The sequence below is a fragment of the Harpia harpyja genome, chromosome 13 (assembly GCF_026419915.1).
Source record: "Harpia harpyja isolate bHarHar1 chromosome 13, bHarHar1 primary haplotype, whole genome shotgun sequence".
NCBI classification, from domain to species: domain Eukaryota; kingdom Metazoa; phylum Chordata; class Aves; order Accipitriformes; family Accipitridae; genus Harpia; species Harpia harpyja.
Genome location: NC_068952.1, coordinates 39,577,819 through 39,605,411, shown reverse-complemented (window position 1 = coordinate 39,605,411; position 27,593 = coordinate 39,577,819). Strand labels below are relative to the sequence as shown.

The following is a 27,593-nucleotide window of genomic DNA, read 5'->3' as shown; positions in this document are numbered from 1 at the left end:
CTTACATGAAGATGAAACTGTGTAGTGGAAAGCCAAATGGTGGGAGGATAAAACTGAGACTGTGCTGGATAATTCATAATGAAAACCACTAGCACAAAATCCTGTTCATGTCAGAGTGATCTGCTGTCTGAAACAAGGGTGAGTAACATGGAAGCTTTTATTGCAACAACACCTTTTGAAAGGGAAATGGAAGCTACAAGGAGGACAAAAGCAAGACCAAGATTTCTGGTGAACTCTGGATGACACATACGACTAGGAACTTGGAATTTGAGAGGCAAGGTTTTAGTTCAATCTGGGAAAGACAGCATGCTGGAAAAGACAGAAGATTATGTTCTTATGATAATCAGGTAACATGAGTCAAACAGAGGGACAGGCACAGCTGAAGCTTCAAGAGCAGAATCAGAGTCCCTGGTAAGAAGGAGGACAAAGTGGTACGGCAAAACTGACAGCCTGATGTGGGGGTGACGGAAGTCTGGAGAAGAGGCCAGAAAGCCTAGATAAAAGACCGTGTCTGTAGCTGAACTCTGAAAGAACCAAACTCACTGAGGTTTGATTTAAGTGAAACTTGGGAGATAAATGTATGATTACAGCAGCAAACAAAGGACAGGTGGACAAACAATATATGAGCAGCAGAGGCATTCAGCAGAGAGCTGACCGCGAGAACAGACCCCTCTTTCTCTCTCTCTACGCAGGTATAATGCCAGCACGAGGGAGATGCCATTCGGGGCATTGCCTTCCCATTATAACTGCCTCCTGGTAGCAGGCTGCCAGCTGGACACGTCAGTTGCTACAGCCACTTGAAAGTGGCTTCAAACGGCATTTCCGAGATCAAGCAAATGACGTACAAATGCAGTCACGGATGGCTTGTGTTTTAATTGGATAGTCCATTTCAAGTTTGGATTACAATGTTTATTAAGATCTTACTGAGTTTCATTAGAGTCAACTATGGTAATCAAATATAGTAGAAGCTCAAAATCTTGATACATCACCAACCTGATCTCTGGAAAAGGCCCACTTACTAGAAGGGAGATACAACAGTTACAAAACTTGTAAATATTCCTTGTAAGGGTTATGTATGTGAAATCAGCAAGTCTTCCATTAAAAATAACAGCAACAACAACAATACTACTACTACTACAAGCATATGAATCTGCTGTACTAGATCAGAGTCCTGATCCCTACAGGACACGATCTTCTCCCAAACCTACCAAAAGCAGCAAGTATCAAGGGGTTTCACAGGAACTTACAAGAAATTCAGCTATATACTGTAACGGCCCAGCCCAGCCTGAGCTGGGCAATTTCTGTCCTGGCCTGATAATGGCAACTTCCCCATTCCGGACACTCGCCACCCCTCTCTGCTACCCACTGCCCTCAAACTGGGAAATACAGAAACCAGTGTCACAGAGTTGGCAGGAACAAGCAAGAGAAAGGGAAACAGAAGTAATGAAGTGACTTATAAAACTGAAGAAAAAAGAATGGCTGAGAGTACCAAAGCCCAGTAATTTGTGTCTCTACTTCCTGGAATGTAAGTTAAAACACCACTTATACATACACACCTTGTGTATGTACAACCATATTGCAAAACTTGACAGAAACGGTAATAGACATCAATACTGAATTTTCCCGAAGTTTGCCGAGTCAACTGGCACTTCTAATTTGCTTGCTGGTTTAGAATACTAATTTCTACTGGCTTCTACATATGCTACATAGCTCTTGGGTTTTGTACATCACAATATTTAGAATATCTTTCAAAAATTAATTAAAAGCTGCAGTGCTGAATATTCCAAGTAACCTGACTTTCCACTGAATAACCCAGCATTATTTTGAGAGGCAATTTTAGGAATGGGTATGCTTGTATGCTTTTGGCCAAAAGCTCCATCTTCAACACTGTCCAAAGTGTAGCAAACTCTGAACACGCTAAGACACTGAGTAATATTTAAAAATATTATATAACCTTTTCTAACATTTATTTTTCACATGCAGTCTTTTAACCAAAACTGCCTTGTCCTAGAAATACAGTTCCTAGCAACCTAATATTGAGCATCTGACAAGTAAATAAAGCCTCGTGACTTTAAGTATGTATACAACTAGAAGTAAGGAAAAACACTGCCAAAGACGCATACTCCATCAACAATATCAGGTATACAGATGGCTGAAACTATTATTCCACTTACATTTTGCTCCTCTGGTTCTAATTTTGGAATTTTGTGCGACTTGCGCTCTTCCGATCGGGAAGAGTCATGCTTGCTACTTTTTTTCCTTTTCTCTTTTCTCCCTTCATGTTTTGCCTTAGCATACTCACTCGCTTGTACTTCATTTAAAAGGTCCCCACACAGAGAGGACTCAAACAATTCCCTGCCGTTCTGGATAGTTTTGGTTATTTTTAATTTGATCTCTGGTGAGCCAGTCTTCTTTGGAATCACCGTTTGTGAAACTGATGGTGGTGGTGGAGGTGGTGGCTGTGGAGGGGAAGGTTTTTCCAGAACTTCGTGCGGCCTTGCGTTAGAGTTTTCCATTTGGTAATACTCTGGGGGACTAAAGTTTCTGACGGTACCAAAACCATTGGCTGAACCATTGGGATATTGACTGTACGTCTGGTATTTGGCTTGAGGTTCGTACATATTGATTGTTGGTGGGTAGCCATTAGTGATGGGTGGAAGGTCCTCTGTCGTGGGTGTAGGGTACTGAAAGCCTTGCTGTAGGGCAGTTTCGTATGGCGTTTGTCCACCATCTTCAGCAATGTCACTGCTGGCATCAAAGGCATCCTCTTGGCGGATGTTGGCTGAGTCAATGAGTTGAGGTGGTTGCTGAATTGTGTTTCCCATGATCCCTTGCATGAAAGAGAAAGAGAAATCCATTGTTCTGCTCCAGCATCCTTAGCTTTCCCTTTTTCTCATAGGGCCTAAAGGCAGGGGAAGGGAAATAACAAGTCAGTGTAAATCAAAAGATAATAATTAAGCAAATTAAATTGTTGAGAAAAAAATAGAGAGATCTAAAGACCAATTTCCCCCTCTCCATTCAGTAACCACCCTCTCCTGGATTTAGAGAGGACTGGTATTACTGCATCTTTAAAAAGGGCTATTTACACATTTCTGCAGAACAGCTTTTTTGGCTGACCACTTTCTTCTTTTCCAAGACATTTAAAGAAAAGTTATAAGCACCTACAAGTGCTTTAAAACTATGAGCCCAAGTGTTACAAAGTCAGAATAATGGTGCCAAAATTCCAACCACTCTCTACAGCCCTCCTAGTCTGGCGTTAGGAAGCTTTATTCTAACACAAAGCAGTAAGACAGCAGACTTTGACCCTCAAGCATACAGAAGATACCAAGTTCTCTTGACACCATAGTCACTGCAAACTGAACAAGCCAGAAAAACCACAGAAAGACCACTCAAACAAGAGAGAAACCTCTTCTCTTCCTCCCCACCTCCTTGCCAAAACTCGAGACAGATGAGCAGCCTGTAGGCCAGCAGGAGACGTAAGCCATGGGCTTTTCTGAACAATGGCACAATTAAAACGAATAGGTCATTCCACCTCAGCTGCTGGGAAAACCAGCTCATAGCATATGACAGCCTCAGATGGAGTTTCCCAACCTGTTCCCTCACCAGAAAAGCAGAGTAGAGGTGGCACTCCTTGGCTCTCAGCAGCTGAGGAGGGTTATTCTCCTCACTCCCCAACTCCCAGCCTTGTTTTAATATTAAACGCTTTAGGGCTTAAACACTACATGGTTCCGAGGGAGAGAAAAAAAGCCTCGGCATCAAAAGATCTCCAAAACCTGAGGTTATTCACAGAATTAGATTACAGCTGAGAAAGCTGTCGTGCAGTTTCAGTTTTCCATTGCATATTAAAACACCAAAATCAGACTAAATCAAAGTTAGATTTCCAAAACTCAACTACTGGCTCAGAGAAAGCTTTTGCATTCACCTAAATAATCTCAATGTTCAATAAGAAGAAATATACAGTGACCTAAACTTCAGGTAAGAAATGCAAGTTTGCTTCCAAGCAAGGTCAGTTTAGCCCTTCCAAAGTAAACATAGCCCTGTATTGTTTATTCTGCCTTTGTGTAGGCATAAAGGAGGGTTACTGTGCCCTTTTGGTCAGCATTTGAAACGACATTAACACATCCCACAGATACTTCTCATAACAAGAATCTACATATAACCCTGCCCACATTAAATTCTCACCCTCCCAATGCAATACACCTTATCTAATAGTTTTCAAAACACTAAGAACACTTCCCTCCCTGAGACTGCAAACAGAAATTGAAGTAATAACAGCAACAAGTAAGAACTTGACCAGAATTTTGCTGTATGTTTTGTGGACTTCATACTCAGATTATATTGATGGTTGTATTCAGTGCAATCAACTAGGGGCACATTTGTCACAGTAATTAAGCGACTTAGGAAAAGAACTTAATAGCACAATGCTATGCAGCAAAATTCACTAATTGCAGTAACTTTTAAATCTTGTGGCTGTAAAACCATCCCTTTTCTCCAGCAGCTCTCTGCACATCAGCCACAAAACCAACACAAAAATGTTACTGTCAAGGGGACAGCATGTTTGAGGGACAGCATGTTTGAGGGACAGCATATGGAGCAAACAGGATTGCATATCAAGGTCAAAAACACAAAACCACCACCCATTCTAGGAAGAGGAAGTGGGACTGTTTGTAGTATTTATCAATTAATTGTTACTTTACATCTGCCAAACTGAAGAGCAAACAACAGATTTCTCACACTAGTAAGAAATGGCACCCTAGGCTGCTTTTATTTGTTACTAAACCCAGGTTCAATCTTTTTTTGATTCTGAATATTTAAAAAAAACCCAAAAAACAAAACCCCCAAAAACCCGACTTATTTTGAGAAGCTGCAACAGTGCTTCAGTCATCCTGGCACATCCATTGCTGGATGGACAGAGTCAAAGCAGAAATAGGTTAAGAAATTTTAGAATTACTCTTGACTTCCCAGTCTTTTATTGTTGCTGTTTTCTTTTAATAGTTATTAAATCACTTTCTTTTACCCAAATACTCTGAAAGTAAGACCATCCATTTAGTTTAGTAGAACTAAGCACCAGAATGTTAAATAAGGATTCTGTTAAAGTACATCACACCAGGACCCAAACTTTGGGGTGGCCACCATAAACTACAAAAAGCAAAAACCAACTTGCAGAAATTGAAACTTTATAAAACAAAAAACTATACAGCATTCTGTGCTTTGTTAAGAATAACTTTGCTAATGTCACATGGTATTTGAATAATTATGCTTTATGTTTTCCTGCTTATAAGTCTGACTAAGAGTGGAAACTTTTTAAGTTTTGGGTCCTGCTGGAGGTTGCTAATCTGATGCAGTAAAATAATTTAAATGCTTTTCATTTCTCTCTTCAGAGGGAAGAGAAAGATGATAATTAGTTTAAAAGACTTTTTTTTCCCCAGGTGCAGGTTCTTTGGCCTTACTTACAATGTCAAATATCAAGGCAGAACACTCATTTCACTAAATAGTACAGTTCCTCTAACGATCAAGTATCTCATGGTGTAAGAGCAAAAAACCCCTCACTGCTGCTACCAGAACAACTAATCCTCATCCAGCCAACACCATCAGATTTAGAGCCTCCACAGACTCTCGTTTTCAAATCAGCAATGGATATTTACATTCAGGAGACTGCCTTGAAACTGTACATCTGTATAACCACCTTCTAGTCATAAAACTCACAAAGTACAGACTGATAACTTGTGCCTCAACTGTTGCATCAGGGAGAAAAAAAAAAACCTCTCTCCCATTACTGTGACCTGTGGGTTACACGACTTGGTCATGTAACCAGTTCATTCCTTTGGCAGCCGTTTAATGGCACGTCACTGTGGACAACGTTATAGAAATTCTGATTCATTGTCCAGCTGGTATTTTGAATTCACTTAAATCTTCCTTAAAGACTTCTCTAAAATTGAGCCACAACATCAGGTGAGGCTGCATTCAGAACACTAGAAAGCTGTTCATACAATCCACAGCCAAGTACTTCAGTGTTAGAAGCACTGAAATTGTACAACAGCCTAAGCAAAAGATTTCTGCCCTAAAAAGCATTACTCTACCCCATTTCTTTGAAATAAGAACAGACCTTTTTCTATTACACTGGCGACTTTCAGGCTTTTCTTAAAAGAGCCTCCACACTTTAAAAAGTTGGGATGCAACCTAAACTATTTTGTGCGGCATTTCACTGGGACACCAAGGTTTATTTATTCTCTGGGATGTTACAAGCGTACATCTGGCTGATTACAACGTACTAGTATTAGGCTACTCATATTCACCCATTCTAATTCCATCTATAAACATTCAAAAGTTGATGATCTACAGACTGCCGAGTGATTTAATAAAGACTGTTTATGAGCCTCAGCCCTAACAGGAAGAACTCCCTGTCATAAGGCTAGAGCACTAAGCCATGACAACACTACAGGCTTCTCGTCACGGTCACGTCCATCTGGGTCTACAGCAAGATGCAATACTTGATCAACGTAGCCAGCAAAAGTCCTTACCCGTATGCAGACAAAGAACACTCTTGCCAGGACAGCTTATTTTTCTCAGAAGGGCTGAAATAAGGTATAGCAGCAAAGATGCAGTTTTGCTAGTGTTGAGAAGCAGAAGTTCTCTGCTGATACCTTGGTACGACTATCCCACTGAAGTGGTATTAACGAGATCCAGACACAGTATTAACAGAATTCAAAAGCTGCACGACAGTGTCTGGTCCCTCTTATCTCCGCCACATACAGCCCTCCAGGTCAAAGTCTGCCCATGCTGTATCAGTCCCCAGCTGTGACAGTTCCTAAAGCTGTCAATGCACTCGCTTCCACAGGCACTAATTGAAGAGGGTGGGTCATCAGTGTGCTTCATTTTGTTACGTGACAAAAGTTGTGGATTAACGAACTTCAAAACACTCTACCTACAACGGATTTAGGAGTTACCAGTAAAAGAAAATAGTTTTGATTTTTTTTTTTTTTTTTTTTTTTTTTTTAAGTAATTCCTTTCTGAAGCTGACCTGTGTAAAATAGTTCTTGGTGCCAGCCTATGCTTCATAGCCAGGACAATTTGTACACCTGCCTCGTTATCTTCCTATAGAGGCTGTAGAAGCAAGGATTATTGCTTCACTGAATTGCTACTCTCAACAGTCTTAAAACACTCCCACAGAGCTGACATCATCGAGAGCTTCTTCCTTCAGAGTCTTTCGCTGTCATCATGGTCATCACACCCAGATTTTCCCACCCTTCTTCCTTTCCAAAACTCTGCATCGGTTTGTTCATTTCTCAGTTGCTACCCAGTGAGAGGGCATCGGGGCTGCGTTACAGTGAAAGGACAGCCCCCGGAGCCACTGAAATAATAGAACAAAACAATGAATCCTGAACACATAGGAATATCAACATTTAAACCTAAGGAAGGATTACTTTGTAAAAGTCACTTCCAAGCTCTAATGCAAAGAATACCCCATTGTTGTTGAAATATCAACAACAGGCTCAAGAGAGCTGTACTTATCCTTCCTCAGCAGAGGAACACTACATAAAACCACAAGTGAATGTGATTTTCAGTGATACGCGTTGATCTTGCAGAAAAGTATATCAGAATAAATTCTTCGCACTACAACAGCGATCACTCCATTAAATTACAGTATCAGCCTCCTGCAAGCTGTAGAATTTAGCTTCCAAATATGACCCATAACAGATACTGCACCGATATGACCTTGGAACTCAACCAACAGATAAAGAAACAATTTATTTCAAGGTTTATAGGAAATGGATACTGTATAGCAGCTGGGTAACAACTTGAAATCAACCATACCTTCAAAACTCAACTGAATTTCCTAATGAGAGAAAGAGAGTTTGTTCTCTAAAACTGGGTAGCCAGCATTCTGTACTTGTCCTTTCCCACAGCTGTAGGATCTTCTGGCCGAGCAGGAAAACAGTTCACAGACACTGCAACTCTACACATGGATGCCGTTTGAGCAAATATTTTCATGTTGCCCATGGGAAAGTCACAATTCAAAGTATCAGAGGAACAAGTAAATGAAATAAAAAATATAAGCACTACGAGATAAGGTAGGTCAACCTAGCAGAGCTCTTACAGTGCTCTTTCTTAAATTAACACCAAGTTTGTTTCATTTCCCATCCCGGGCTTCCTAGCTTGACTGAGCCTAACTTGAAAAAATCAGTTACACCTTCAACAGTGAGCGCCCAGTCATGGGAAGTTTCAAAAAGATTAGCAATCCTCTGGGTTCACATTTTTCACTAACAATTGCACTTATCTAAAGCCATTTTTAGCACGAGTATTTCACAACTTCACTCTCAGAAAACAAGGTACTTGCAAAGTTCTCAAATATTGCTTTCATGCTGCAGTAGACTAAATAATAACTGATCTCTCAGATTATCAAACAATTCTGAACAATGCTGATCCCACTTGATGGAAGCTTTTCTTCCTCCCAAAGAGGGAGTTTTGTAGGTTTGCACAAAATACAGCAACACAGTAGGACTTACCTATAAAATACGCAAACGTGCATCTATCCACTGTATTATTGCTCAATTGGGAAGAGCTCAAAAAAAGCGAGAAAAGATCCAGTAACTACGCAATGCATAAGAGAAACTTCCTAAATGTCAGAAGCACCCTCCACTATTCTATCACTGAACAGGAGCCCAAGGTAAAAAATCCCAAGCATGAGGAGGGAGGACTGTCTCCAAAGCCTGCTGGATGATGCAGAACTCGGAGAAACTGGCCGTACCGAGCCAGAGGCAGCCAGAAGCTGGTGCAGAACAACAGTGCTTTCCCTGAACGACCAAGAGCCACGGGGTTCTGTGTGCTTTCTGCCCACTGCTACCAGCTGACGAACCCTGCTCGGACCAGCACAGATGCCTGTGAATCTGAGGCTGGCTATCGCCACAGTGGTGAGCTGCCACAACATCTACTGATAACAAGTCTAGCATGTACATATTTTAAACCAAGTTTCCACAAAACCTTTTTGAATTAATGTCACCCTTTTCTATTGACAACCACCACGTGGGTAGCCCTGCCTAAAGCAGCAGGGTTAGCACTTGGTTAGAGGCAAGGCATTTTACATAGACGGAAAGTATCTGCTGTGAGAACAGAAACTGTCCTACTGGCTCACTGACTGAGTTGAAAAAGCAGTAATTTGAGTCAGCCTTATGTGTTCAGTGAACAGTGCCACTGCCTCGTCACCCTGAGCTGGACTTTCTATCAACAGTCCTGAAAGCAGAAGTTCTAGGCCATATTTGTGCACAAACAACCACTCAGCTCCTGTCCACATAGACCTAAATCAGAGAGATTCAAAGATCTGTTCATACCCTACCACCCCTTCATTACCTGAGTCACCACACATATGTTTACTGCTATTTTCCACGCTGTTTCATTCCAATGTATGCCTGTATCTAACCCGCGCTGGTAGCGCTCATCTCAAACGTCTAATCCACGCAGCAACTATTCTCAATAGAAGTTCACTGCTACACGTGTTTTACAAACAGACAGCTGTTTGGCTGGAACAGGCTAGGTTGGTCAGGTTTTTTTAAGTGATGCAATTGACTGCTGTCATGTTTCCATTCCTCCTCTCAAAACTTGAAGACTGCCCAGCTGGAACCACATGAAATGTACAACTTGGCTTTTGCTGAATTTCAGCATACACACCTGCCACCAAACTCCTCACTAGAATTGAACATTACCCATGCTTTTTCTACAGTCATGTCAAAAATCACCTGGAGCACCGCCTTTATCAACTATAACAGCATCCTGTGGTGTTCAAATGATATGAACTGTAGACAGAAATAAAATTATTACTGATTCCTGCATTCAGTATTTGCAGCCTGCTTTGTCCCACTTTGTTCTGGATGTCCTTAAGAAATCATGCGTGGAAAGTTTTATTTACATACGTTAAGACAATGCCAAGTTTTTCAACAGCATGTAGATTCATTAGCAGAAAAACTGTAGCCTGTGGATTTCTACTGACTTAGCTGGACTGAGCAGTCTCTTCTGGCAGACACTGATGGTGAATCAGAGGCCTCTTGACAAACTTTAAATCATGTGGTAAGGCTGACTACTTCCCTGTATACCTTTTTAAAGGTGGTTTGTTTGTGTTTTGGGTTTTTTTAAGTGCCAGAAGAAATAGTCATGTCTGTAATATGGTTTTGATAAGGCCACTTTTAACAAGCTTCCCATGGTGACATGGAAAGAAACAACTCGGACAGCAGCCAAGAAAATGCTATGCATTAAAAAGAAAGAAAAAAAAAGAGAAAAAGGGTTTGTCTTGAAAATGAGCTTAGAGTACTCATTTGTCTTTAGAACCTCGGGATTCAAATAGGAAACGTCGAGGAAAATCTTTTGTTCTTCAGGGAAAGTCACGGATTGATATTCATGTAAAACCAGAAGTCAGATCTTTGGCAATACCACATATTGTAAGAGTCGTGACATGCTTTCACGTATCAAAACCAGCGCAATAACTGCAGTGTATCTCATGTGAATCACTTCAAACTCAGGCAAACTTGCCGAACTGAAAAATGCAAAACACAGTTGTATTAAAACAAAACATACAGTCTTTGATCATCATCCTCTACTCTTACTCTGTGCTTCATAAAGCACATGCTCACTTTTTGGAGCAAAATCTTTTCAAGCAGTTCATTAAAGTTTCGTTTTGTTTTTTTTTTTTTAATCTAACTGCCAAAACATTCTCTGGGCATCTCTACAATAAGCCACTGGAACACCTAAACAGTCACCAAAACAGGCTACCATTTTTTCTGCAGCTACGATTACAGACTACTTTATGTAGTCTTTTGGGTTGGTTACTATATATAGAACTGTTATCAGTAAGATTTTTTTTTTTAACAACAAATTGAAAATCTTAAACCTGTATTAAAATAGCCGAGTGTATTGACAGTCAAAAGAAAGCAGAGTGAGACACAGAACAAAGTAGAATACAATGCAACAGTACCGCAAAAAATAAAGATTCCTAGAAACGACAAATCCTTCACTTACATGCAGTTCTTAAGAGCACGCAATGAAAACCTTTTTATCTGAGAAGTTGACAAGTACGCGGTTCGGTCACAAAGAGGGCTTTGCACCGTTTCAGAAGAGCGCGGTGCAGGCTCTAACCCCAAGTTTCTCCCCACCAGAAGGTCTGGGGCTCGCCGAGACGGGCTCCCCCCCGCCGGACCCCTCCAAAACCCGGCCGCTCGCCCCCGTTACCTGCCGCGGAACCGCCCGCCGGCCGGAGCGGGGAATAAGGAGCGCTGGGGGGGGGGGCCGCCGCCTGCCCGAAACCCAGCCGGGTGGGACAAGCGAGCGGGTCCCGCTCCGCGGCACGGAGCCCTGCCCGCCCCGGCCCTCTGCGGCCCGGCTCCGCGCCTCACGGGGACGGCGGACCGCCGCGCCGCCCTGCCCGGCCCGGTCCGGCCCTGCCCGCGGGCTCGCCTCGGGACGGCCCGGGGCCCACCGCCCCCTCCCTCCGCGGGGGCGGCCCCGGGGACCCCGCCGCCGCAGCGCCGGCATCAAACATGGCGGCCGCGGCCCCTTTAAGCCCGGGCGGGCCGGCGCCGCCGCGGCCGCCCGCTGCCCTCACCTTCAGTCTGTTCCATTCTAACTGCCCCCGCCGCGTCCACCCAGCCCAGCGGAGACAAAGGCCGGCGGCGGGGGCGGCGGCGGCGGCGGGCCTCCCCGCCTCCTCCCGCAGCAGCAGGCCGCGACGGAGCCCCGGCCTCGATTTCCGCGCCCCCGCCGCTGGCGCCGGGCTCCGCCCCGGGAGGCCGCCCGCCCCCCCCACCGCCCAGCTCCCGGCCGGTGCGGCCAAGGGGAGGCGCTCGGCGGGGCGCGGGCGGGCGCGGGCGACCGCTGGCGGCGGGGGAAGGCGGCGCTCCGTGCCGCGCTGCCCGGCTCCCGGCCCCGCTTGCGCGCCCTCCGCCTCCGCCCGCCCCCCCCCCCCGCCCCACCGGCCGCCGCCGCTGCCGCCGCGCAGCGCGCAGGCGCGCAGCGCGCAGGCACCGCCCCCGCCCCGCGTCCCATTGGCCGCCCGGACGGCGCTCAGCCGCAAGGCACGACGGGGGATGTAGTCCCCGCCCGCCGGGCCCGGTGCGCCGCCGCCGCGGCGGTGAGCGCGGCGGAGACCCGCTCGAAGGAACCACGCGCTTGAAATACAGCGTCCCGTGGGGACGCGCCGCGACAGTAAAACCCGCGCGGGGTGCCCCGGCGCCCCGGGAGTCCAGCTGCCGGGAGCGGGGCCGCGCGCCCTTCGAGCCGTCGGGCCGCGTCCCGCTCCTCGCCACGCAGAGCGGCGAAGCCACAAAGAGCTGACAAACCCGCAGGGGCGAAGGTGGCGAGAGGACGGCGGTGCCAGCAGCCCCGGCGGGCCTCGCCGCGTTTACCGGCGCAACGACGGCGGCGGGTTGAGCGATGAAGACACCGGCGGGCGCCGAGCGTCGGGCACGGACAGGCGTTCCCGCCAAGCCCAGCGCGTGCCGAGGCATCGCCCGCCCCACCGCGCAGCTGGAGCCGGCCCACCAAACCGCACCGTGCCTTCGCATCGCCGTCAGGAGAGACAGACGGCACGGCCGAGACATACCGCGCGCGTTTAACTATGGCCAGGCGGCACGTGGCCTGGGAAGAATCCCCGTCCTGCCGGAGAGATCTTAGTGTGCCGTGCCAAGGCTCGGTCTAGCTGCTGAGGTCTGGTTGGATGGAGAAGGAAAACGCTGTCATCCTCAGTAGTTTCTAATCCTATTTTGGCTGAAAAATTATGCATTGATATGTTTGCAATTAATTCCCCTCCTCCACAACCCTCAAGTCTTTCTTTTGCAGAAGAAAACACAACTGCAGAGCACACAATAAATCTTTCCTGCAGCAAAAACATTAACATGCAAGGAAAAAAAAAGGAAAATGGAAAGCGAGAAAAGCACAGAAGAATGGAAAGTAAGCAAGATGGGAAGATAAGATGACATCTGTTACCAGGAAAAATAACCAAGCCAGGTAATAAAACAAGAAGAATTAGGTGGAGAGAGAGACATGACCCAACGTGAAAGCGGAAGAGATATGAGCTTTACGAGTCACTGAGCAAAGGCTGTGCAGTGATTTCCAAATTCACAGCATTTCCCACTGCCCAGAAAGCAGAGGCTCAGAGCCCACAGTGAGGAGGCGTTTTTCTTGTCGGGGGTGGGGGGGCGGGAATTGCTGTAATAAAGTGAATTTTAAAAGCGATTCCCCTCCTCCTTAAACACAATAAGGCAGCAAAAATGGAGGTGACCTAGAAAAGGCTTTCTCTCCCTCTTCTCCTCCCTTCTGTAAATTCTAAATGCTTAACATAAAGCATTAGTATCAAGGTTAATATTAATATACGGGGGGTCCTGACGTTCCTGCCACTGAAGTAGTCAAGGGATGAGAATGTATTTTCCTTCCAATTCCTTTTGACAACCAACAAATGTTCTGACAGGAATTACAGTTTTCCCTCCCTTTTTCTCTTGTTCAGTTTTCTTCCGCTTTACTTTTTCCTGCTCCTGATAGTTTTTACTGGAAATGATCTGTTGGTTGGGAAACTGCAGGCAAAGCTAAAGCTAAGCGCAGATGAGGGAAGCACCACGAGAGCAACCCCGCCTGTCTCAGCCCGAGGAAGGCTGGATGATCCGTGCCATGGCCAGCAGAGCACACGGAATAAGGGAAACATAACACGCCGTTTTGCTTGCCCTGCACAGGGACTACAAGATGTAACCAGCTACCAGAAGCACACACAATCACGGTAATTAGCGACTGTTCCCAGGATCACCACTCAGCCTGCACTGATGAACCCGTGGGTACTTGACCCCAGCCCTTGGAACGAGCGCTTCTGTTGCTCTGCGGGCGCTTGGGACCTCACCGCCAGACTCCACATTTCCAGCTCCAGGAGATCATCGCGCGAGGTTGAAGCCAGCAGGCGACCGCAGCTCCATCAGTAACAGACCCCAGCATTCCTCGTACGCCACACGCTCGAGTGCTTTACAATAACCCCAAAGATGTACGCAAGAGAAAACAATATTCTTGAACAATCAAAGAGGTGGTGTGTTCTCCCTGAAGAATGTTCCCCTTTAAGGGCAGCACGCTAATGGCTTCCAGAAGCTGTGCCTCAAATTGTGCTGCCTGCATGTTTCAGAACAGTTCAGAACCGACGCCCGTTCCTGGACAAACAATCTGTGCCCGGTGCCGTTCCCAAAAAGAAGGGGTGGCATGCTGAAGGGGCTCCAAACAGCAGCGCAGAAGCTGCCGCTCGCTAACAGGGCTTTAAGCGGGCAGTGTCGAGGAGGGGCTCTGACCCCTCAGCGCTTTAGTTACTGTCCTAAAGGCCCAGTGTTTAACACAGCGAGGCAGCATCGATGTAAGAGTCTCCTTCGAAACAGGGGTGCCTAGCCCTCGTTCATGCAGGAAGAACTCTTGAAGACATAATCTAAGTAGGTTAAAAGCACGGTTTTGAACACCGTGAAGACTAGGAGGTAAATAAGCACATCCAACAGACTCTGGTCTGCACTGTCTTAGAAGCTGTCTCACAAATCCACATGGAAAGATATCTCTGAGGAGACGAAATCAGCGCTTCCAAGATGTTGAAAGCTGGAGCACTAGTACAGTAACGCAAATCTCCCACTCTAGCGTGACAAACTAAGGACACCTTCTTCAGCTAGGTTCAGAGGACAGGAGTTTGTCTTTGCCTGCTCATCCAGTTTTAATTTCCTATTCTGTCACTTCCTCAAGCAAGAACCTCTCCCAAGGCAAAAAAAGAAAAACAAAACAAAACCCTTTTCTGCGATCCTGGGGGACGTGGTTTAGCAGAACCAACTCTGGCAGAATAAAGCACACAGGAACTAAATGTTACTATTACACGGTCTGCATTAACAATGCAGAAATGTTTTTGACAGCAAAAAAGTATTTGGATTAATGGTGGGGTGGGGTTTTTTTCAGAATGTAAAGGACTTTGAGACCAGCCCTTTATGGGAAATGTGCCTTCCAACTGATGGAAAACACAGCAGCGCGCTGAGAGCTCTGCTAGCAGACCTCAGGAGCTTTCCGCCCTGTTTCTTACCCATCTTTCCCAATTTTATTTTCTACTTTATAAAACATCGTTCATCTGTTTAGGCACCCGTTAGTGAAGTTGTCAAAGGGTCACAAACCTTCTTCATCGTAGGCAATAAAATGTTTTTTTCCCCACTAGTCTCTCAAACACACAAGATGTTTCGAGAGACTGAGTCTCCTGTCACCTACCGAGAACGTTTCTCCAGCTGCCTACGTGTTCCATCAGATCCGCAGACCCACAGCATTTGCCTCAAACATGTCAGGGCTTGAAACTTCCTTCTGACACCTAATTCCATGCAAAGCTGTTCTCAGGCGATAACACACAAAAGAGGACTCTACCCTTACATGCCACATCGTACACGCAGCTGCTCAGAATATGTTCTGCTCTATATATAGATACAAACTGCAATCACCTAAACGGGAACCTTTCACATAAAAGCAAAGTTTTCCTCCATACAAAAAAATGAAGGGATACCATCAACGTTTTGCTGGATAGTGTGGGCTAGCTAGCGTGGGCTGCCAAACTAACTGCCGGCGGTGTTTTCCCTTTTGAAAACCCTATAAATGCACCAGGAAACATCCGACGTGGCCGCCGATGAAATGACGTCAGCGTGCGAGTTAACTGCTTAACAAGCTCTCCTACCTTTTGCCAGGACTCCAGCCAAGCCTTCGTGGGACGCAGCAGGCGCACAGAGCAGAACCAGAGATTCCCTTCCGGCCAGGAGCCCGTCTCCGGGCATGGCTCCCTGTTTCTCTCCCGCTCTCCAGGTGCTACATAGATAACAATGAAAAGGGCGCGGGTGACGATACGTCACCAGCGCCGCTCCTCCGGCCTCACCGTTCGGGCAGGAGCGCTGCCGATCCTGGGAGAGCGCCGGGGCAGCCTGCAGCAAAACTGATGAGAAGTGAGATAAAGAGCGGGAGGCGGGGGGGGTGGACATATAGACGGGGGTCCCCCCGGCCCCTGCGACCCCACGGCCTGCGCCCGCTCCCTGCTCTGGGCCGGGAGGAGGCCTCGCCTCAGGCCTCAGGCCCAGAGGCCGCCCCGGTCGCTGCCACGGGGCTAATCTCCTCAGGCCGCTGCCGAGGGCGACCCCTCCTCACCCTCCCTTACGTCACGAGCAGCCCCACCGCCTCGCGATGGCGTCACGCACCGGCCCGTGACATCACCCGCCAAGGCCCGCCCTCTCGCACGTCGCCGCCGCCGCCCTCGCAGCCAATGAGCCGCCCTTCCTGAGGGCACCTCGGGTCAAGCCCCGCCCCGCCCTGCTCCCATTGGGTGGCCTCCGGCAGGCTCGCACTCCTGCTTTCTGATTGGCTCCCGCCGAAGGGGCTGTGACGCAACGCGATGGCGCGACGGAGAGGGAACCATAGAGCGCCGCTCGGCGGGCTAGACCGCCGCGGGCAGCGGCGCGATGGGACAGCCCGGGAGGACTGAGGCCGGCGGTGAGCGGGGCGGGCGGTGAGCGGGCCGGGACCGGCACCGGCACCGGCACCGGGGAGGGGCAGCCGGGGGGGGCGGGGAGGGACCGGGGCCCGGCCCTGCCGGGGGAACCTGCGGGGAACCCCCCGGTGCCGGCCCCGGCGCGGCCTCGGCAGCCGGCGGGCCCTGTCCCCCGGCCAGCCCGGGGCGACCCGGCCCGCCGCCCCCGCTCACGTCTCCTCTCGCACCCACGGCAGCGGCACCGGCACCGGCGGGAAGGTGATGCGCCAGAGGCCTGGCGGGCCCCCCCAGGGCCCGTCCCGTCCCCCACCGCACGGCCGCCTCGCCGCCCGCCGCTGGAGATGAGGGTCCCTCCGCTGTCCGCGTCCGGCCGGAGCCGATGACTCCGTGGCACCCCGGCCCTTCTACCGCTGTACCATGCTCCTGGCAAGGGCCCGGTTGAGGTAAGCGGTGGGTTGAGTCTGACGGGCGCTCCGTGCCGCAGCACCTCGGGGGGGGCAAAGGGGCTGCCGGGCCTGAGAACGCTTTTCTTCAGCGGTTTATTGACGGTGCCGTTCCCATGTTTGCTGGTGTACGCGTTCAGCGCCATACCCACGCTTTGAACTAGAGCGCTTGCTTCTACAAAAGATTCCCTGGCTAAACGTGAGAGGTACAAGGCTTGATTTAGCTAACACTAAGGGATTTCAGCAGCTGTCGGAATGCACAGCAGTCTGCGAGGTCTTAGCTTTTTTTATAAAAAGAGATCAAGCTATCTAACCGCTTGCGCCTCTCTGGTGCGCAGCCTGTCTTTTCCAGCTGACGCAGGCAATACACAGAACTCTGTTCTAAACGGTTGGCGAGAAGAGAAGGGGCTTTGGTTTTTCTTTGTTCGCAGCTGGCAACTTTCAGCCAACGCAATTGGTAGAAGGGCTTCCTAGGGCCAGTCTGAAGTCTTGAGTTATTCTCCCGCAATAGACAAGTTGTTAGCATGGGACAAATTCTCAATATTTTATCCGTTGCTGAGGGATCAGAATCTCAGATACTGAGGCAGCCACAAGATCAATTTCACAAGATTAATGTGGCACTGAGAACGTTAATTTGTGCGTAATGCCTGGGTACCTTAGCCACAATGCGCTCTCACTTGCTTACATACCTCTCCAGTTTCAGAGGCTCCCATCTTCTTGCGCACTCCAATTCTCCATACGCTCCAGCAGTTGCTTTTGTCCAACTAGTGGATTCTCATTTAAACCGGACTTGCATAAGAGACTCTGAAAACCAGCCATTGCTGCACTCCACACGGTTGGGCACTGGTCTACCTCACTCGCCAGCTGAAGTTGTGCGAACATTTCACACGTCCGCCTGCTTGCGTCAGCAGCTCCGAGATGAACCTCCACCCCACCGAAGTACTGTAAACCAGGGTACTCAGCCTGCTAAAACTCCAACAAAACAAGTCATAGAGAGTCCCGTGGGCAAAAAGTCTTTACGCCAAAAAATTGTGGATGAACTGAAACATTATTACAATGGATTCCACTTGCTTTGGATTGACACTAAGGTGGCTGCCAGGATGGTGTGGAGGCTGTTACATGGTCAGATCCTCACTAGGAGGGAGAGACGAAGGGTAAGTGCCAGACATACGAACACCTTGCTAAAAAGATGCTTTAAGAGGCTTGCTGTAATGAAAGAATTTTAACCGCTCTGTTTCCACACTTCTTTGGAACACATTTTTTTTGTGTCTGGCTGAATAGTAATATCTGCTGTGCTCTTCTCTGTACAGTTGCTGAGAACTTGCGCAGATCTCTTCCGGCTGGTTCCCTTCCTGGTGTTTGTCATTGTCCCCTTCATGGAATTTCTGTTACCTGTGTTCTTGAAACTCTTCCCTGAAATGCTGCCCTCGACGTTTGAGACAGAGTCAAAAAAGGTTTGTGTCCTTTCTGAAGATGTAGGCTGTGCACTCCAGCTCAGTAGAACATCCGTACAGCTGCATAAAGAGCTGTTGTTTCCTGCCTGCTGCTGTAAATGAGTATCAGCCTCACACACACATCTAGGTCAGACATTCCTAGCTTATTCCTATACAGGATAGCAGAATTCGAAGACTGTGTTGTAAACAGTGATTGGTAGGAAAGTGCGCAGCAATTTCATTTTCTACACTAACCAAAGCCTGTTTGCTTTCAGTACTGAAGTCTTACTTCATCTCTTTCCCAGAATCCCCTCCCTTCTGATTTTCAAGTGGAATTTCTAATTGTTTTATTTCCTAAATGAAGGAAGAAAAGCAGAAAAAGAAATTAAATGCAAAGCTGGAATTAGCAAAGTTCCTGCAGGAGACCGTTGCAGAGATGGCCAAAAGGAACAAAGCAGATACAGGACAAGGAAAACAATTCTCTTCTTATGTGCACCAGGTAAAATGGGCTGTGCTGGGGATGACAGCAACAGTAGTTACACCAGCTTTAGTGCTGTCATTTTGGGCAGAGAATATGGCATTTATACAAAGATTGCAGAGAGTTCTGACAGCACAGAGCTGTCAGGTGTTACTTTTAACTGGATACCCTCTTGCAGCTAATACCCTACTGACACTAGCTTTTGACCCCATCTGTCAGAGGAGCAATTTCATCCTGGAACAACAGTGAAAGTTTTACCCTGTGAAATCCTTTAAGTGGCCACTCAAGAGCACTGTTTCACTTTGGCCTTTTAACTGTATCATTCTGTTTCCATCCAGAGATACAAATACCAGCCTGAAAAACAGGAAGGGCTTCTTCCTTAGAGGAGGAAGAGGATTCACAAACTGTGATTCTATTCAGGTTTGGCTTTTGGCCCTGATGCCTCTGCTTTGTTTAGATTCGTCACACCGGCCATCAGCCCAGTACCCAGGAGATCGTACGCTTCTCCAAGCTCTTTGAGGATGAGCTGACCCTGGAACACTTGGAACGGCCGCAGTTGGTAGCTCTTTGCAAATTGCTTGAGCTGCAGCCCATTGGCACCAACAATCTGCTCCGCTTTCAGCTGCTGCTGAGACTCAGAACTATCAAGGCAGATGATGAAGTAAGTTTAAAATAGCACAGATGTAACTTCTGTGGTGGAATGCACGCTTTTCGCAATCTCAAGTTCTGCCCTCTGAATCACTGCCTGCTGTACGTAAGGCATGTGTCACAGCCCACACTCCCTCCTCAGACGCAAAGTTTAATATTGATGGGAGTCGGATTCTCCCCATGAGAGATTCCAGAAAAAAACAGAGTCAGAGTTCATCCTCCTGCACCCTTGCTGCCTTTGGTGAACCCTAACGAGTGTGGCACTGCGGATATTGTCACTTTAGAACACCCTTATATTTTTATTCTGGAGTCATACGAACTTGTGAAAAAGGGAGGTTCCAATTTTGGAATAAATATTGTATGGAAACACCAGATTTTAACCAACTGAATTCAGTATGAGTTTATATTAGTTTATAAAGTGGCTGGATTTATTTAGCCTGGAGGAGGCCAAGGGAGAGTCTGCTTGCTGTTTTCAACTGCCTAATGGGGTTATTTAGAAAATGGAACCAGACTTACAGGTGCATAGTGAAAGGACAACAGGTAACGGTCATAAGTTGCAGCAAGGGAAATTCCAACTTGATAAGAAAAAATATTAAAATCAGTGAGGGGGTAAACAGAGGAACAGGTTGTCTAGAGGTTGTGAAATCCCCATCCCTAGAGAGGCTCAAAGCATAAATGGAAAAGGCTGAGCTATGTAAAGAAACTTTTAAGTCAACCCTCTTTTGGACAGGAGGTTGGACTGGGGACATCCACAAGTCCCTTCCAGCCTACATTTTATGATTATGTAGGAAATGTAATTTGAAATGGTGTTAAGAATCCTATTATGACACAGAGGAAAGACCGGAAGACTTCTTGCTAGTTAAGAGGTGACCAGTACTGAAAGGCATGTGCAACTAACCACAGGTTCAGCTTTAAAGCCTGCAGTCTTGACAGTTCTTGGGGTCACCTGCCTTTGAGTGAATTCTTCAAACCTGTAGGATCACATGTAAAAGTGAAATTCTCAGTACTTGGGGCGGGGGGGGGAAACAAAATAATCAGGATCAAAGTTTTTCATCCTCTGTAGCTGAAGACTGTCAGCTTTCAAGGACAGAAGAAATTGTCTACAAAGTCAGTTCTGTCTCATCTTTGTATTGGTATGACTTTACGCACATTTACCTAGACAGACATTTCTTTGGGCTGAAGCTCATCAAGTACGTCAGGGTTTTGGCTTACTCTATGCCTAGATAGGAACATTCCTTTTCATTTCAGATGATTGCCAAGGAAGGAGTCAGTGGCCTAAGTGTGTCTGAACTGCAGAGCGCGTGCAGAGCCAGAGGAATGCGATCATTGGGTCTCTCGGAGGAGCAACTAAAGGAACAGCTCAGACAGGCAAGTATGCTTTGGTCTGGTCTTGTTTGACAACGTTCTCCTAGGACAGAGTGGCGTGCAGTGTTCAGATAGAGCAGGCACAATTTCACTAAGAATTAATGCAAGTGTTTCTAGATGGATCCTCACCTGCATAGCTGAGCATTAAGACGTGAAGTATCCAGATTATGTCTTAGACTAAAGAGAAAACCAAGAAGTAGCATCAGGGCCAGCTAGAAGCAAGATGAAGTGTGGGGGGGTGGAATATGTTTTAAGCTTCTAAAGTAGCCAAGACTTGTAGTAGGGCCAACTCTAGTCTTTTGTAAGCATTCAAACAGATTACAGATACTGCTGTAGATGCTGTATCTCACATAAGCTGTAGGTAATTCAAAGTACTTAGCTTTCACTGTTGGCTCTTTGTCAGCAGTGATGTTGGTACCTCACTAGTAGCTGGAAACTTCCTCTCTAGTGTGTATTTCGTACATTGTGCTTAACTCTTCAAAACTATTTCTTCTCATTGTGGTAACTTAAAACTGCATTAGCCAAACTCAAGATAGCTTTAAGATCTTTGAGGACAAAGAGTGCTATATAAAAAAGTACTGACGTAGAGCCAATATGAAATAACTTTTCCTTCTGTTTTCATCCAACAGTGGCTGGATCTGCATTTAAAAGAGAATGTTCCACCTTCTCTGCTCCTGCTTTCCCGTGCCTTGTACTTAATAGATATAAAGCCACAATCTGTTCCGGTTCCACAAAATAAGGTGAGTTGTTTGAATAAATCTTTCAGGTTAATAGTTTAACCATTAACACATTATAGAAATGAAGCCCTGTGACATGAATCTTGTTCTTTGATCCTCCAAGTGGACTGAAGTTATAACTGTGCTGAACTATATGTTCTTCTGTAGATAGGTGAAACTGCTGAAATCATGACAGCCGTTCTTGAAGGTCAAGAGACGCTAGTGGATCCTGCCCCCATTGTACAGGGAAGAAAGGTTAGAAAATAGCAGTCTGCAAGTGGGAAAATGAGTGTGCTGTAATCTTTGGGAAGAGCATGTGAACAAACCTTTCCAAAGCTAGACAAAACCCAATGTTTGACGCCATTGCACAGAGCACATAAGCAATGTATATTCTTGCATTGTGTACATGTTTTTGGCTTAGAGCTTCACAGTTGCATACTCTGGCTTAAGAGACAATGAAAGGGTCCAGAGATCTGCTGTGGCACATCTTGTCCTTTTGCTGGAAACAGCTGGTTATTCAATACCATGTTACAGGCCTCCCACAGAGGAGCACTCACAAGCTTCTAAGTTGCTTTATTCACATAAATACAGAGACTTCAATCCAGGTACATTTAGCTCAGAGAAAGCCAGTTAAAGGTGACTTGTTTTCAGCAGTCCTAGTGAACTTGGGCTGAGTTGTCCAGGACAAAAAGAGCCGAAATATCTAGAGTAGGAAAGCCAGACCATATGGTTCTCAGCATAAGGCTGAAGTGAATTCCTTAGATTAGTCCAAGCTGATAAAAGCAGCAACAGAAGTTAAAGGAGAATATTGTGTCTACTGCTAGAAGTATTTCCAAATAGCTCCGTTCAGTTGCGTAGGGGAAATGATGGCAATGCCGACATACAGCTTTCACAAACATGCATTGCAGGGAACAGCTTCATTCAGAAAGGAGAAGTGACTGAAGGGGATCTAGCTAGAGCTTTGTTTTCTGAGAGGGTTCTGTGACTTAAAGCTACTTTTTCCTTAAAGAATGAAGAATTTGTGTCTCAGCCAACAGAGAAATTGCCAGTCTCAGAAGTGTCAGTTAAGCCTCCCCCACGAGAGGTAAGCTTTTCAAAATTCTTAGACTTTCCAAAGGAGATAGTTCTTCACACAGCTTGGAGACAGACTGTGAAAATTTGTGCTACAAGATGGTGTGAATGTGAAGTTCAAGGAGCGACTGGGGAGATTTTGGATGAGAACTACATTGAGGGCTGTTAAATACAAAAATACCATGTGTGACAGAGACTGCAGTCAAATCGGGGAAGGTAGCAGACCATTGTGGGGAATTAGCAGTATGTCCTTTCCTTGTACTCTTCCGTGATAATCTGCTTTGGACCATTAGGCTAGACCAGCTTTCCGTCAGAACCACCACAGCGTTAAGTGCTATTTTGTATCTGTAAAAGTATTTCTACAGTGACTTGCCTTTCTTTTGCCCATTTTCCTTTGTGAATATTTGATTTCAATTTACCTGCTTATGTATACGTCTAGGACGCCCACTTAAGGCAAGTTTGGGAGTCCAGACTGACTTTTATCGACAGGAGAATGCTTCTTTACCCTGAAGAACTTTGTTCTTAGTCAGCTGTTATTCTCTAGAGCAGCTCCCCATAGTAAATGGGAAGATACCTTCTTCAAAAAAAGTTTTGAATTTCAAGAAGCATTTGTATTGGTACTGCCTAAAATCTGCAACTTTCTCTTACACCTAGACTAAAATGGAAGCATCTCAGAGCAGCAAGGCCGGCGCCAATGGAGTCTAGCCTGAAGCCAGCAAGGACTGTCGTAACAGTGGGAGAGAAGAGCTTTTGTCTCTGCACCTCCTTAAAAGGAAAGAGTGACTTTCCAGGAGGCTGCTTTACACAAAAAGGTGTCAGTAACCCTCAGGGGCCACTCTGTCTATTCCAAGCTTATTAGCAACTAGGCCATGCTAAGGCTATCTGGATGACACTGGCTTCTCTTTGGTACCAGATCCCCTACCCCCACCATTTTAACTTATGTTGTAAATATGTTAATAATGACGGTACTGTCTGTGCTGTTACTGAAGAGGTGTTTGTGCTCTTAAGCCTTAGGAGAGGCAGCTTTTCATTGTCATAAAAGCCTGGGTGCAGAATGAGCTAGGCTGGAAGTCCGGTAAAGCCTGTTCTACAGTTTGAAATCCTCTGCAGGAGCATACCCACACATCCAGGGCTTGCAGCTTGTCCTGCTGCCGCAGCTTTACAAGCTCAAGCTCTTGATCCTAGTTAGCATGGTTTAACCAATAACTAGCACACAGAATGACCCGTGTCGCCATTGTATTTCACTGTCGCGTTTGTACCAAGGAGAATAACCACAGCAAAAGGAGGACCATTGCTCTCCTCAGTGGTGTGGTTGAACTTAACTGGTCAGAAAGACTTGAGAACTTGCTGGACAAAAGCAGAGCAGCGAAGAGGACAGCTTCCACTGCGTGAGCGTTTGCATTCATCAGTAAGAGCTGCATCAGGTGCCAGACACTGTTACAGAAGGCAGAGGCTTGCGTTTTTAGGATCTCACTGGGTCCTGTGAGGTGGCAACCTGGGGACCCACACACATTGCCCAAGTCCGATGTCAGACTTGGTTGAACCTCACCAGGCTCAGAACTACACATCAAGTGCTCTCAGACTTGCTATACTTTACAAAATGATTCACACACTCCAGTGTTGACTGTTTTTTTGGTAGACTCTATAGGAGGATACTGAAAAGCTGTTTTTAGCATTTGTTGATTTTTTTACTTTGTCCTACGTAAATGTTCAGAAATTACTCACATTATGGGTTTTAAATATGTATATTTATACTTACTGTAAAATTAAAGTTAGACTTGGTGCTAAGTAGAATGAAATGTCTTTTCTAGAGGTCAGACAGCCTTTAGAACAATCCAACTCAAAAAAAGCCAGTCATCTCAAGGTCAGGTGTTATCAGCACTTTAAACATGTGACTTCAGGCTCTTACTAGCAATGCAGAAACAGCTTGCAGAAGACAGCTACCATTGTACTGTGTTCTTAGTTCTGTACCTGCACCCCTGTCTTGTTAGTACAGCCAGTATGCAATGCTGAATATTTGTATTTAACTGGTGGTTAGTAAATGAGAACAAATGTTATTTCAATAAAATAACCCCATTGCTCAAGTGTTGCTCTTGCCTCTGCGTAGCACAGATGAGATGTTGCTGGTAGCCATTACTTTGCTGATGGGGCTAGAACAGCCTCTGGCTACTTGTCTATTTAACAGGAGCCTTGTCTCCTTGATAACACTGACAGTTGCTGTATTTGAACAGAACTGGGACCAAACATCTGCAGAGCCCGCTTCATCTAGAAAAGCATTTCACCCCCTAAAGAGCTGAGTACAAATGTTCAGTGCAAGATTTCACTGGTGTTGAGCACTGAGATTAGTGTGCAGGAGTAAAAGAATGCAAGTAATTTCTGTATTATGGCTAAAGCATGTAAATAGTGAGAGAGAATTCCTGAGTTCAAGGTGAGTGGGAAGAGCTATGCGAGGGAAAAGTCTCCCTGTTTTAAAGCACACAAACTGGGCTTGCAGAGCCAGCCTAGTTCACTAAACCGTATCAAAGCAAGAGTGTCACAGACAGGAGGAAATTTAGTATTTTTGATAAGGAAGCTCGGTGTAACCGTGGATGGGATTTCTTGAAGTGCAAAAGAAAAGAAATGGCAGTGAAAAAAGCTTGAATAACCTGTTGCTGTGGGGACTGAGACAACTCCAGCCAAGCCATGCATTTAGGAACTTCTTATCATCGAGCTGCTTACTGAAGCTGGCGTGTCAATTTAGGAGCCAAAGTTGTGTGTGCTTTCATGGAGCTGCATGTGTAGCTTCGAGAGAAGTAGGAAAGCAGGTACCATTAGCCAAAGGGTCACTGCCACAGAGCCAGCGCCGGAGACCCGCTCTGATCTGTTTGCAAATGGTATCAGCTATCCAACTGCGGCTCCAGAGCCGACTCTGTAGGATGGATGGATAGATTGGCTAATGCTAATGCAATCTGAGGGATGATCCCTGTCCCACGCTAGCAGACGCATACAATTCCATGGCTATGGATGATTTTTCCAGCTCTGCCGCACCACCCCAAACCCCTGTTCTTTGCCAGCAGTTTACATTACCGAGGGACGTGTTTTTCTAGCACAACGTGAAGTTAATTAACCTCCGCACAAGTCACGCAAATAAACCTCCACCACTGCTTTCCCTAAGCTGGAAACCACGGCCGGTATCGCAGCAGAGGCCGGGCTGTGCCGGGCTCCTCCGGGCTCTGCCCGCAGCCCACCCAGCACGGCTGCCGGCACCTGCCCACCCACCCTTAACCCCTGCCCGAACACGCGTGGGGCGGGCCGGGCCCCCACCGAGCCACGGCCGCGGGCTGCCAGCCCGCCCAGTGCCACTTCCCACCGGCAGATAGCAGCACCGTCCAGTTCTTGCACCGAAAAACCCCCAAAATGGGCTGCTCGGAGCGAACACGCCTTGTCTGGCAACACAGCACCCTGCTCGCCTCCCCCAGCACCCTGCTCGCCCACCCCAGCACCCTGCTCGCCCACCTCCAGCCCGGTACATCCCCGGGGAGGCAGCGGGCAGGGCTGTTGGCCCACGGCCGGAGAGCCGAGGCTCCGCAGGGCCAGGCCCAAGGCTGCAAAGCCCTTTAAAAACAGATGCAAAAACCTTGCCCGTCCTGCCTGCTCGTACCGCTCTCGGTGAAGCCCCTCGGATTTAAGGCAGGATCCTGCCCGCGGGTATAAGTGACGGTTAGCATCCAGTATTAAAAACACTGAGATCTTGCGAAGACAAGTCAGACTGGGAACTGCACTGGGACCTTGCTTGCTCTTGCTGCTCCCCAGTATCTGGGGCTACCTGAGCCAGCGTGGAGGGCGGACAGCCCTGTGTGCAGCTCTCTCCTCCAGCTCATGCCCAGCCAACGGCCCTGTTGGGTTCAAGCTCCAGCTCCCCAAGCAACACATAAAAGCCACATGTACGAGGCGCGTTGCGAGCCCTTTCTCATTTTAAAGAGCTGGCTGCAGCCCTGTAACAACAGAGCAGCACATGGAGAGTCTGGTCCTTGCACGCAACCCTCCAGTAACAAGCCAACGTCTGTGTCGGGGAAGGCGAAGTTTGGTTGAGAATTTGTTTGTATTTCCAGGGGTAATTAAGAGCCACAGGAGGGAGCGTTACCCAGAAATGCCCTCTCGACAGAGCCCCTCTGAAGGCACCCATCACCGCTGAGGAATTTCAAATTCCCAGAATCAGCCATTCACTAGCGCACGGTAATGAAGTGTTTTCAGCACCAACCAGACTTCAAAGGTTTCTGTTTTCTCCACGCCTGCAGCAGCAGCAGCTGAGCTTCAAAGCTCAGACCCCGGCCCTGCTTCCAGACCCGTTCCAGCCAACAGAGGCAAAACAAACCCACTCGGACGTGCGTGCTGCAGAGCTGGCCCCACGCTTTGCAGTGCTGCCCGCGGGCAGGGCAGGCAGGGGGGAGATGCTGCCTGCAACCCAGCTTCCCCACCCGCTCCTGCCCCTTCCACAGCCCCCCAGGGCAGCGCATCGGTGGGGCACAGGCGGGTTGGAGATGGGCTCCCCGAGGCTCCCACGCACGCGTGGGCATCACCGCCCGGTCGCTGCTCCTGCAGACTACCTGGGAGCCAGTGCCAGAGCCATGCCCGGCCCCAGGCCCCCCAAAAGTGAGCCCCTGTGCAAGCATCACCAGCACAGACACGTTTCCTCCGCACCTAACCACTACTCTCCTTGCAGCCCATGGAAGCAAGCGTGCCTGGTCCAGCGAGCGAGTCCGGCAGGTACTTTCCGCACAGCAGCAAAGAGCTCATCTTTCCTCTGCCTCAATGCTGCGTCCGACACGGACCAGTATGCCAGCAGCACTAACAGCTGAGCAGGATCAGGCCATCAGCTTCTCAGTGTAAACAGTCCAACAGGCACAGGCTTGGAAAAGCTGATTTTGAACCGGTACAAACACTCTGTTGCAAACCTGAGGA

General features: G+C 47.4%; 2 protein-coding genes across 12 annotated transcripts in view; one reads left to right on the top strand and one right to left on the bottom strand.

Moving 5' to 3' along the window:
* Positions 1 to 15,809, bottom strand: part of NSD3 (nuclear receptor binding SET domain protein 3) — a 53,132-nt gene extending 37,323 nt beyond the window's left edge. For 3 of the 9 annotated variants that reach the window (XM_052805664.1, XM_052805665.1, XM_052805667.1), the window contains exons 1-2: positions 11,591 to 11,899; positions 2,175 to 2,902 (exon numbers count right to left, since the gene is read on the bottom strand). In XM_052805664.1, the coding sequence (XP_052661624.1) occupies positions 2,175 to 2,858 (684 nt within the window). In that variant the 5' untranslated portion in view covers positions 2,859 to 2,902; positions 11,591 to 11,899. Of the gene's footprint in view, positions 1 to 2,174; positions 2,903 to 11,007; positions 11,169 to 11,217; positions 11,241 to 11,590; positions 11,901 to 15,697 lie in introns of those variants that run through there. The other 6 variants (XR_008237902.1, XM_052805666.1, XM_052805660.1 and 3 more) reach the window with 5 other exon arrangements.
* A 578-nt stretch (positions 15,810 to 16,387) lies between these two features.
* LETM2 (leucine zipper and EF-hand containing transmembrane protein 2) lies at positions 16,388 to 24,736 on the top strand. 3 transcript variants are annotated; one of them, XM_052805671.1, is made up of 11 exons: positions 16,388 to 16,500; positions 16,735 to 16,941; positions 17,639 to 18,095; positions 18,252 to 18,395; positions 18,739 to 18,873; positions 19,310 to 19,513; positions 20,749 to 20,868; positions 21,495 to 21,605; positions 21,750 to 21,836; positions 22,591 to 22,665; positions 23,307 to 24,736. In XM_052805671.1, the coding sequence occupies exons 2-11, from the start codon at positions 16,916 to 16,918 to the stop codon at positions 23,355 to 23,357; spliced, it is 1,410 nt and encodes a 469-aa protein (XP_052661631.1). In that variant the 5' UTR covers positions 16,388 to 16,500; positions 16,735 to 16,915; the 3' UTR covers positions 23,358 to 24,736. The 3 variants fall into 3 exon arrangements, with proteins under 3 accessions (XP_052661631.1, XP_052661629.1, XP_052661632.1); XM_052805669.1 differs by lacking the exon at positions 16,388 to 16,500 and having other exon boundaries at positions 16,580 to 16,941; XM_052805672.1 differs by lacking the exons at positions 16,388 to 16,500; positions 21,750 to 21,836 and having other exon boundaries at positions 16,580 to 16,941.
* The last annotated feature ends 2,857 nt before the right edge of the window (positions 24,737 to 27,593 follow it).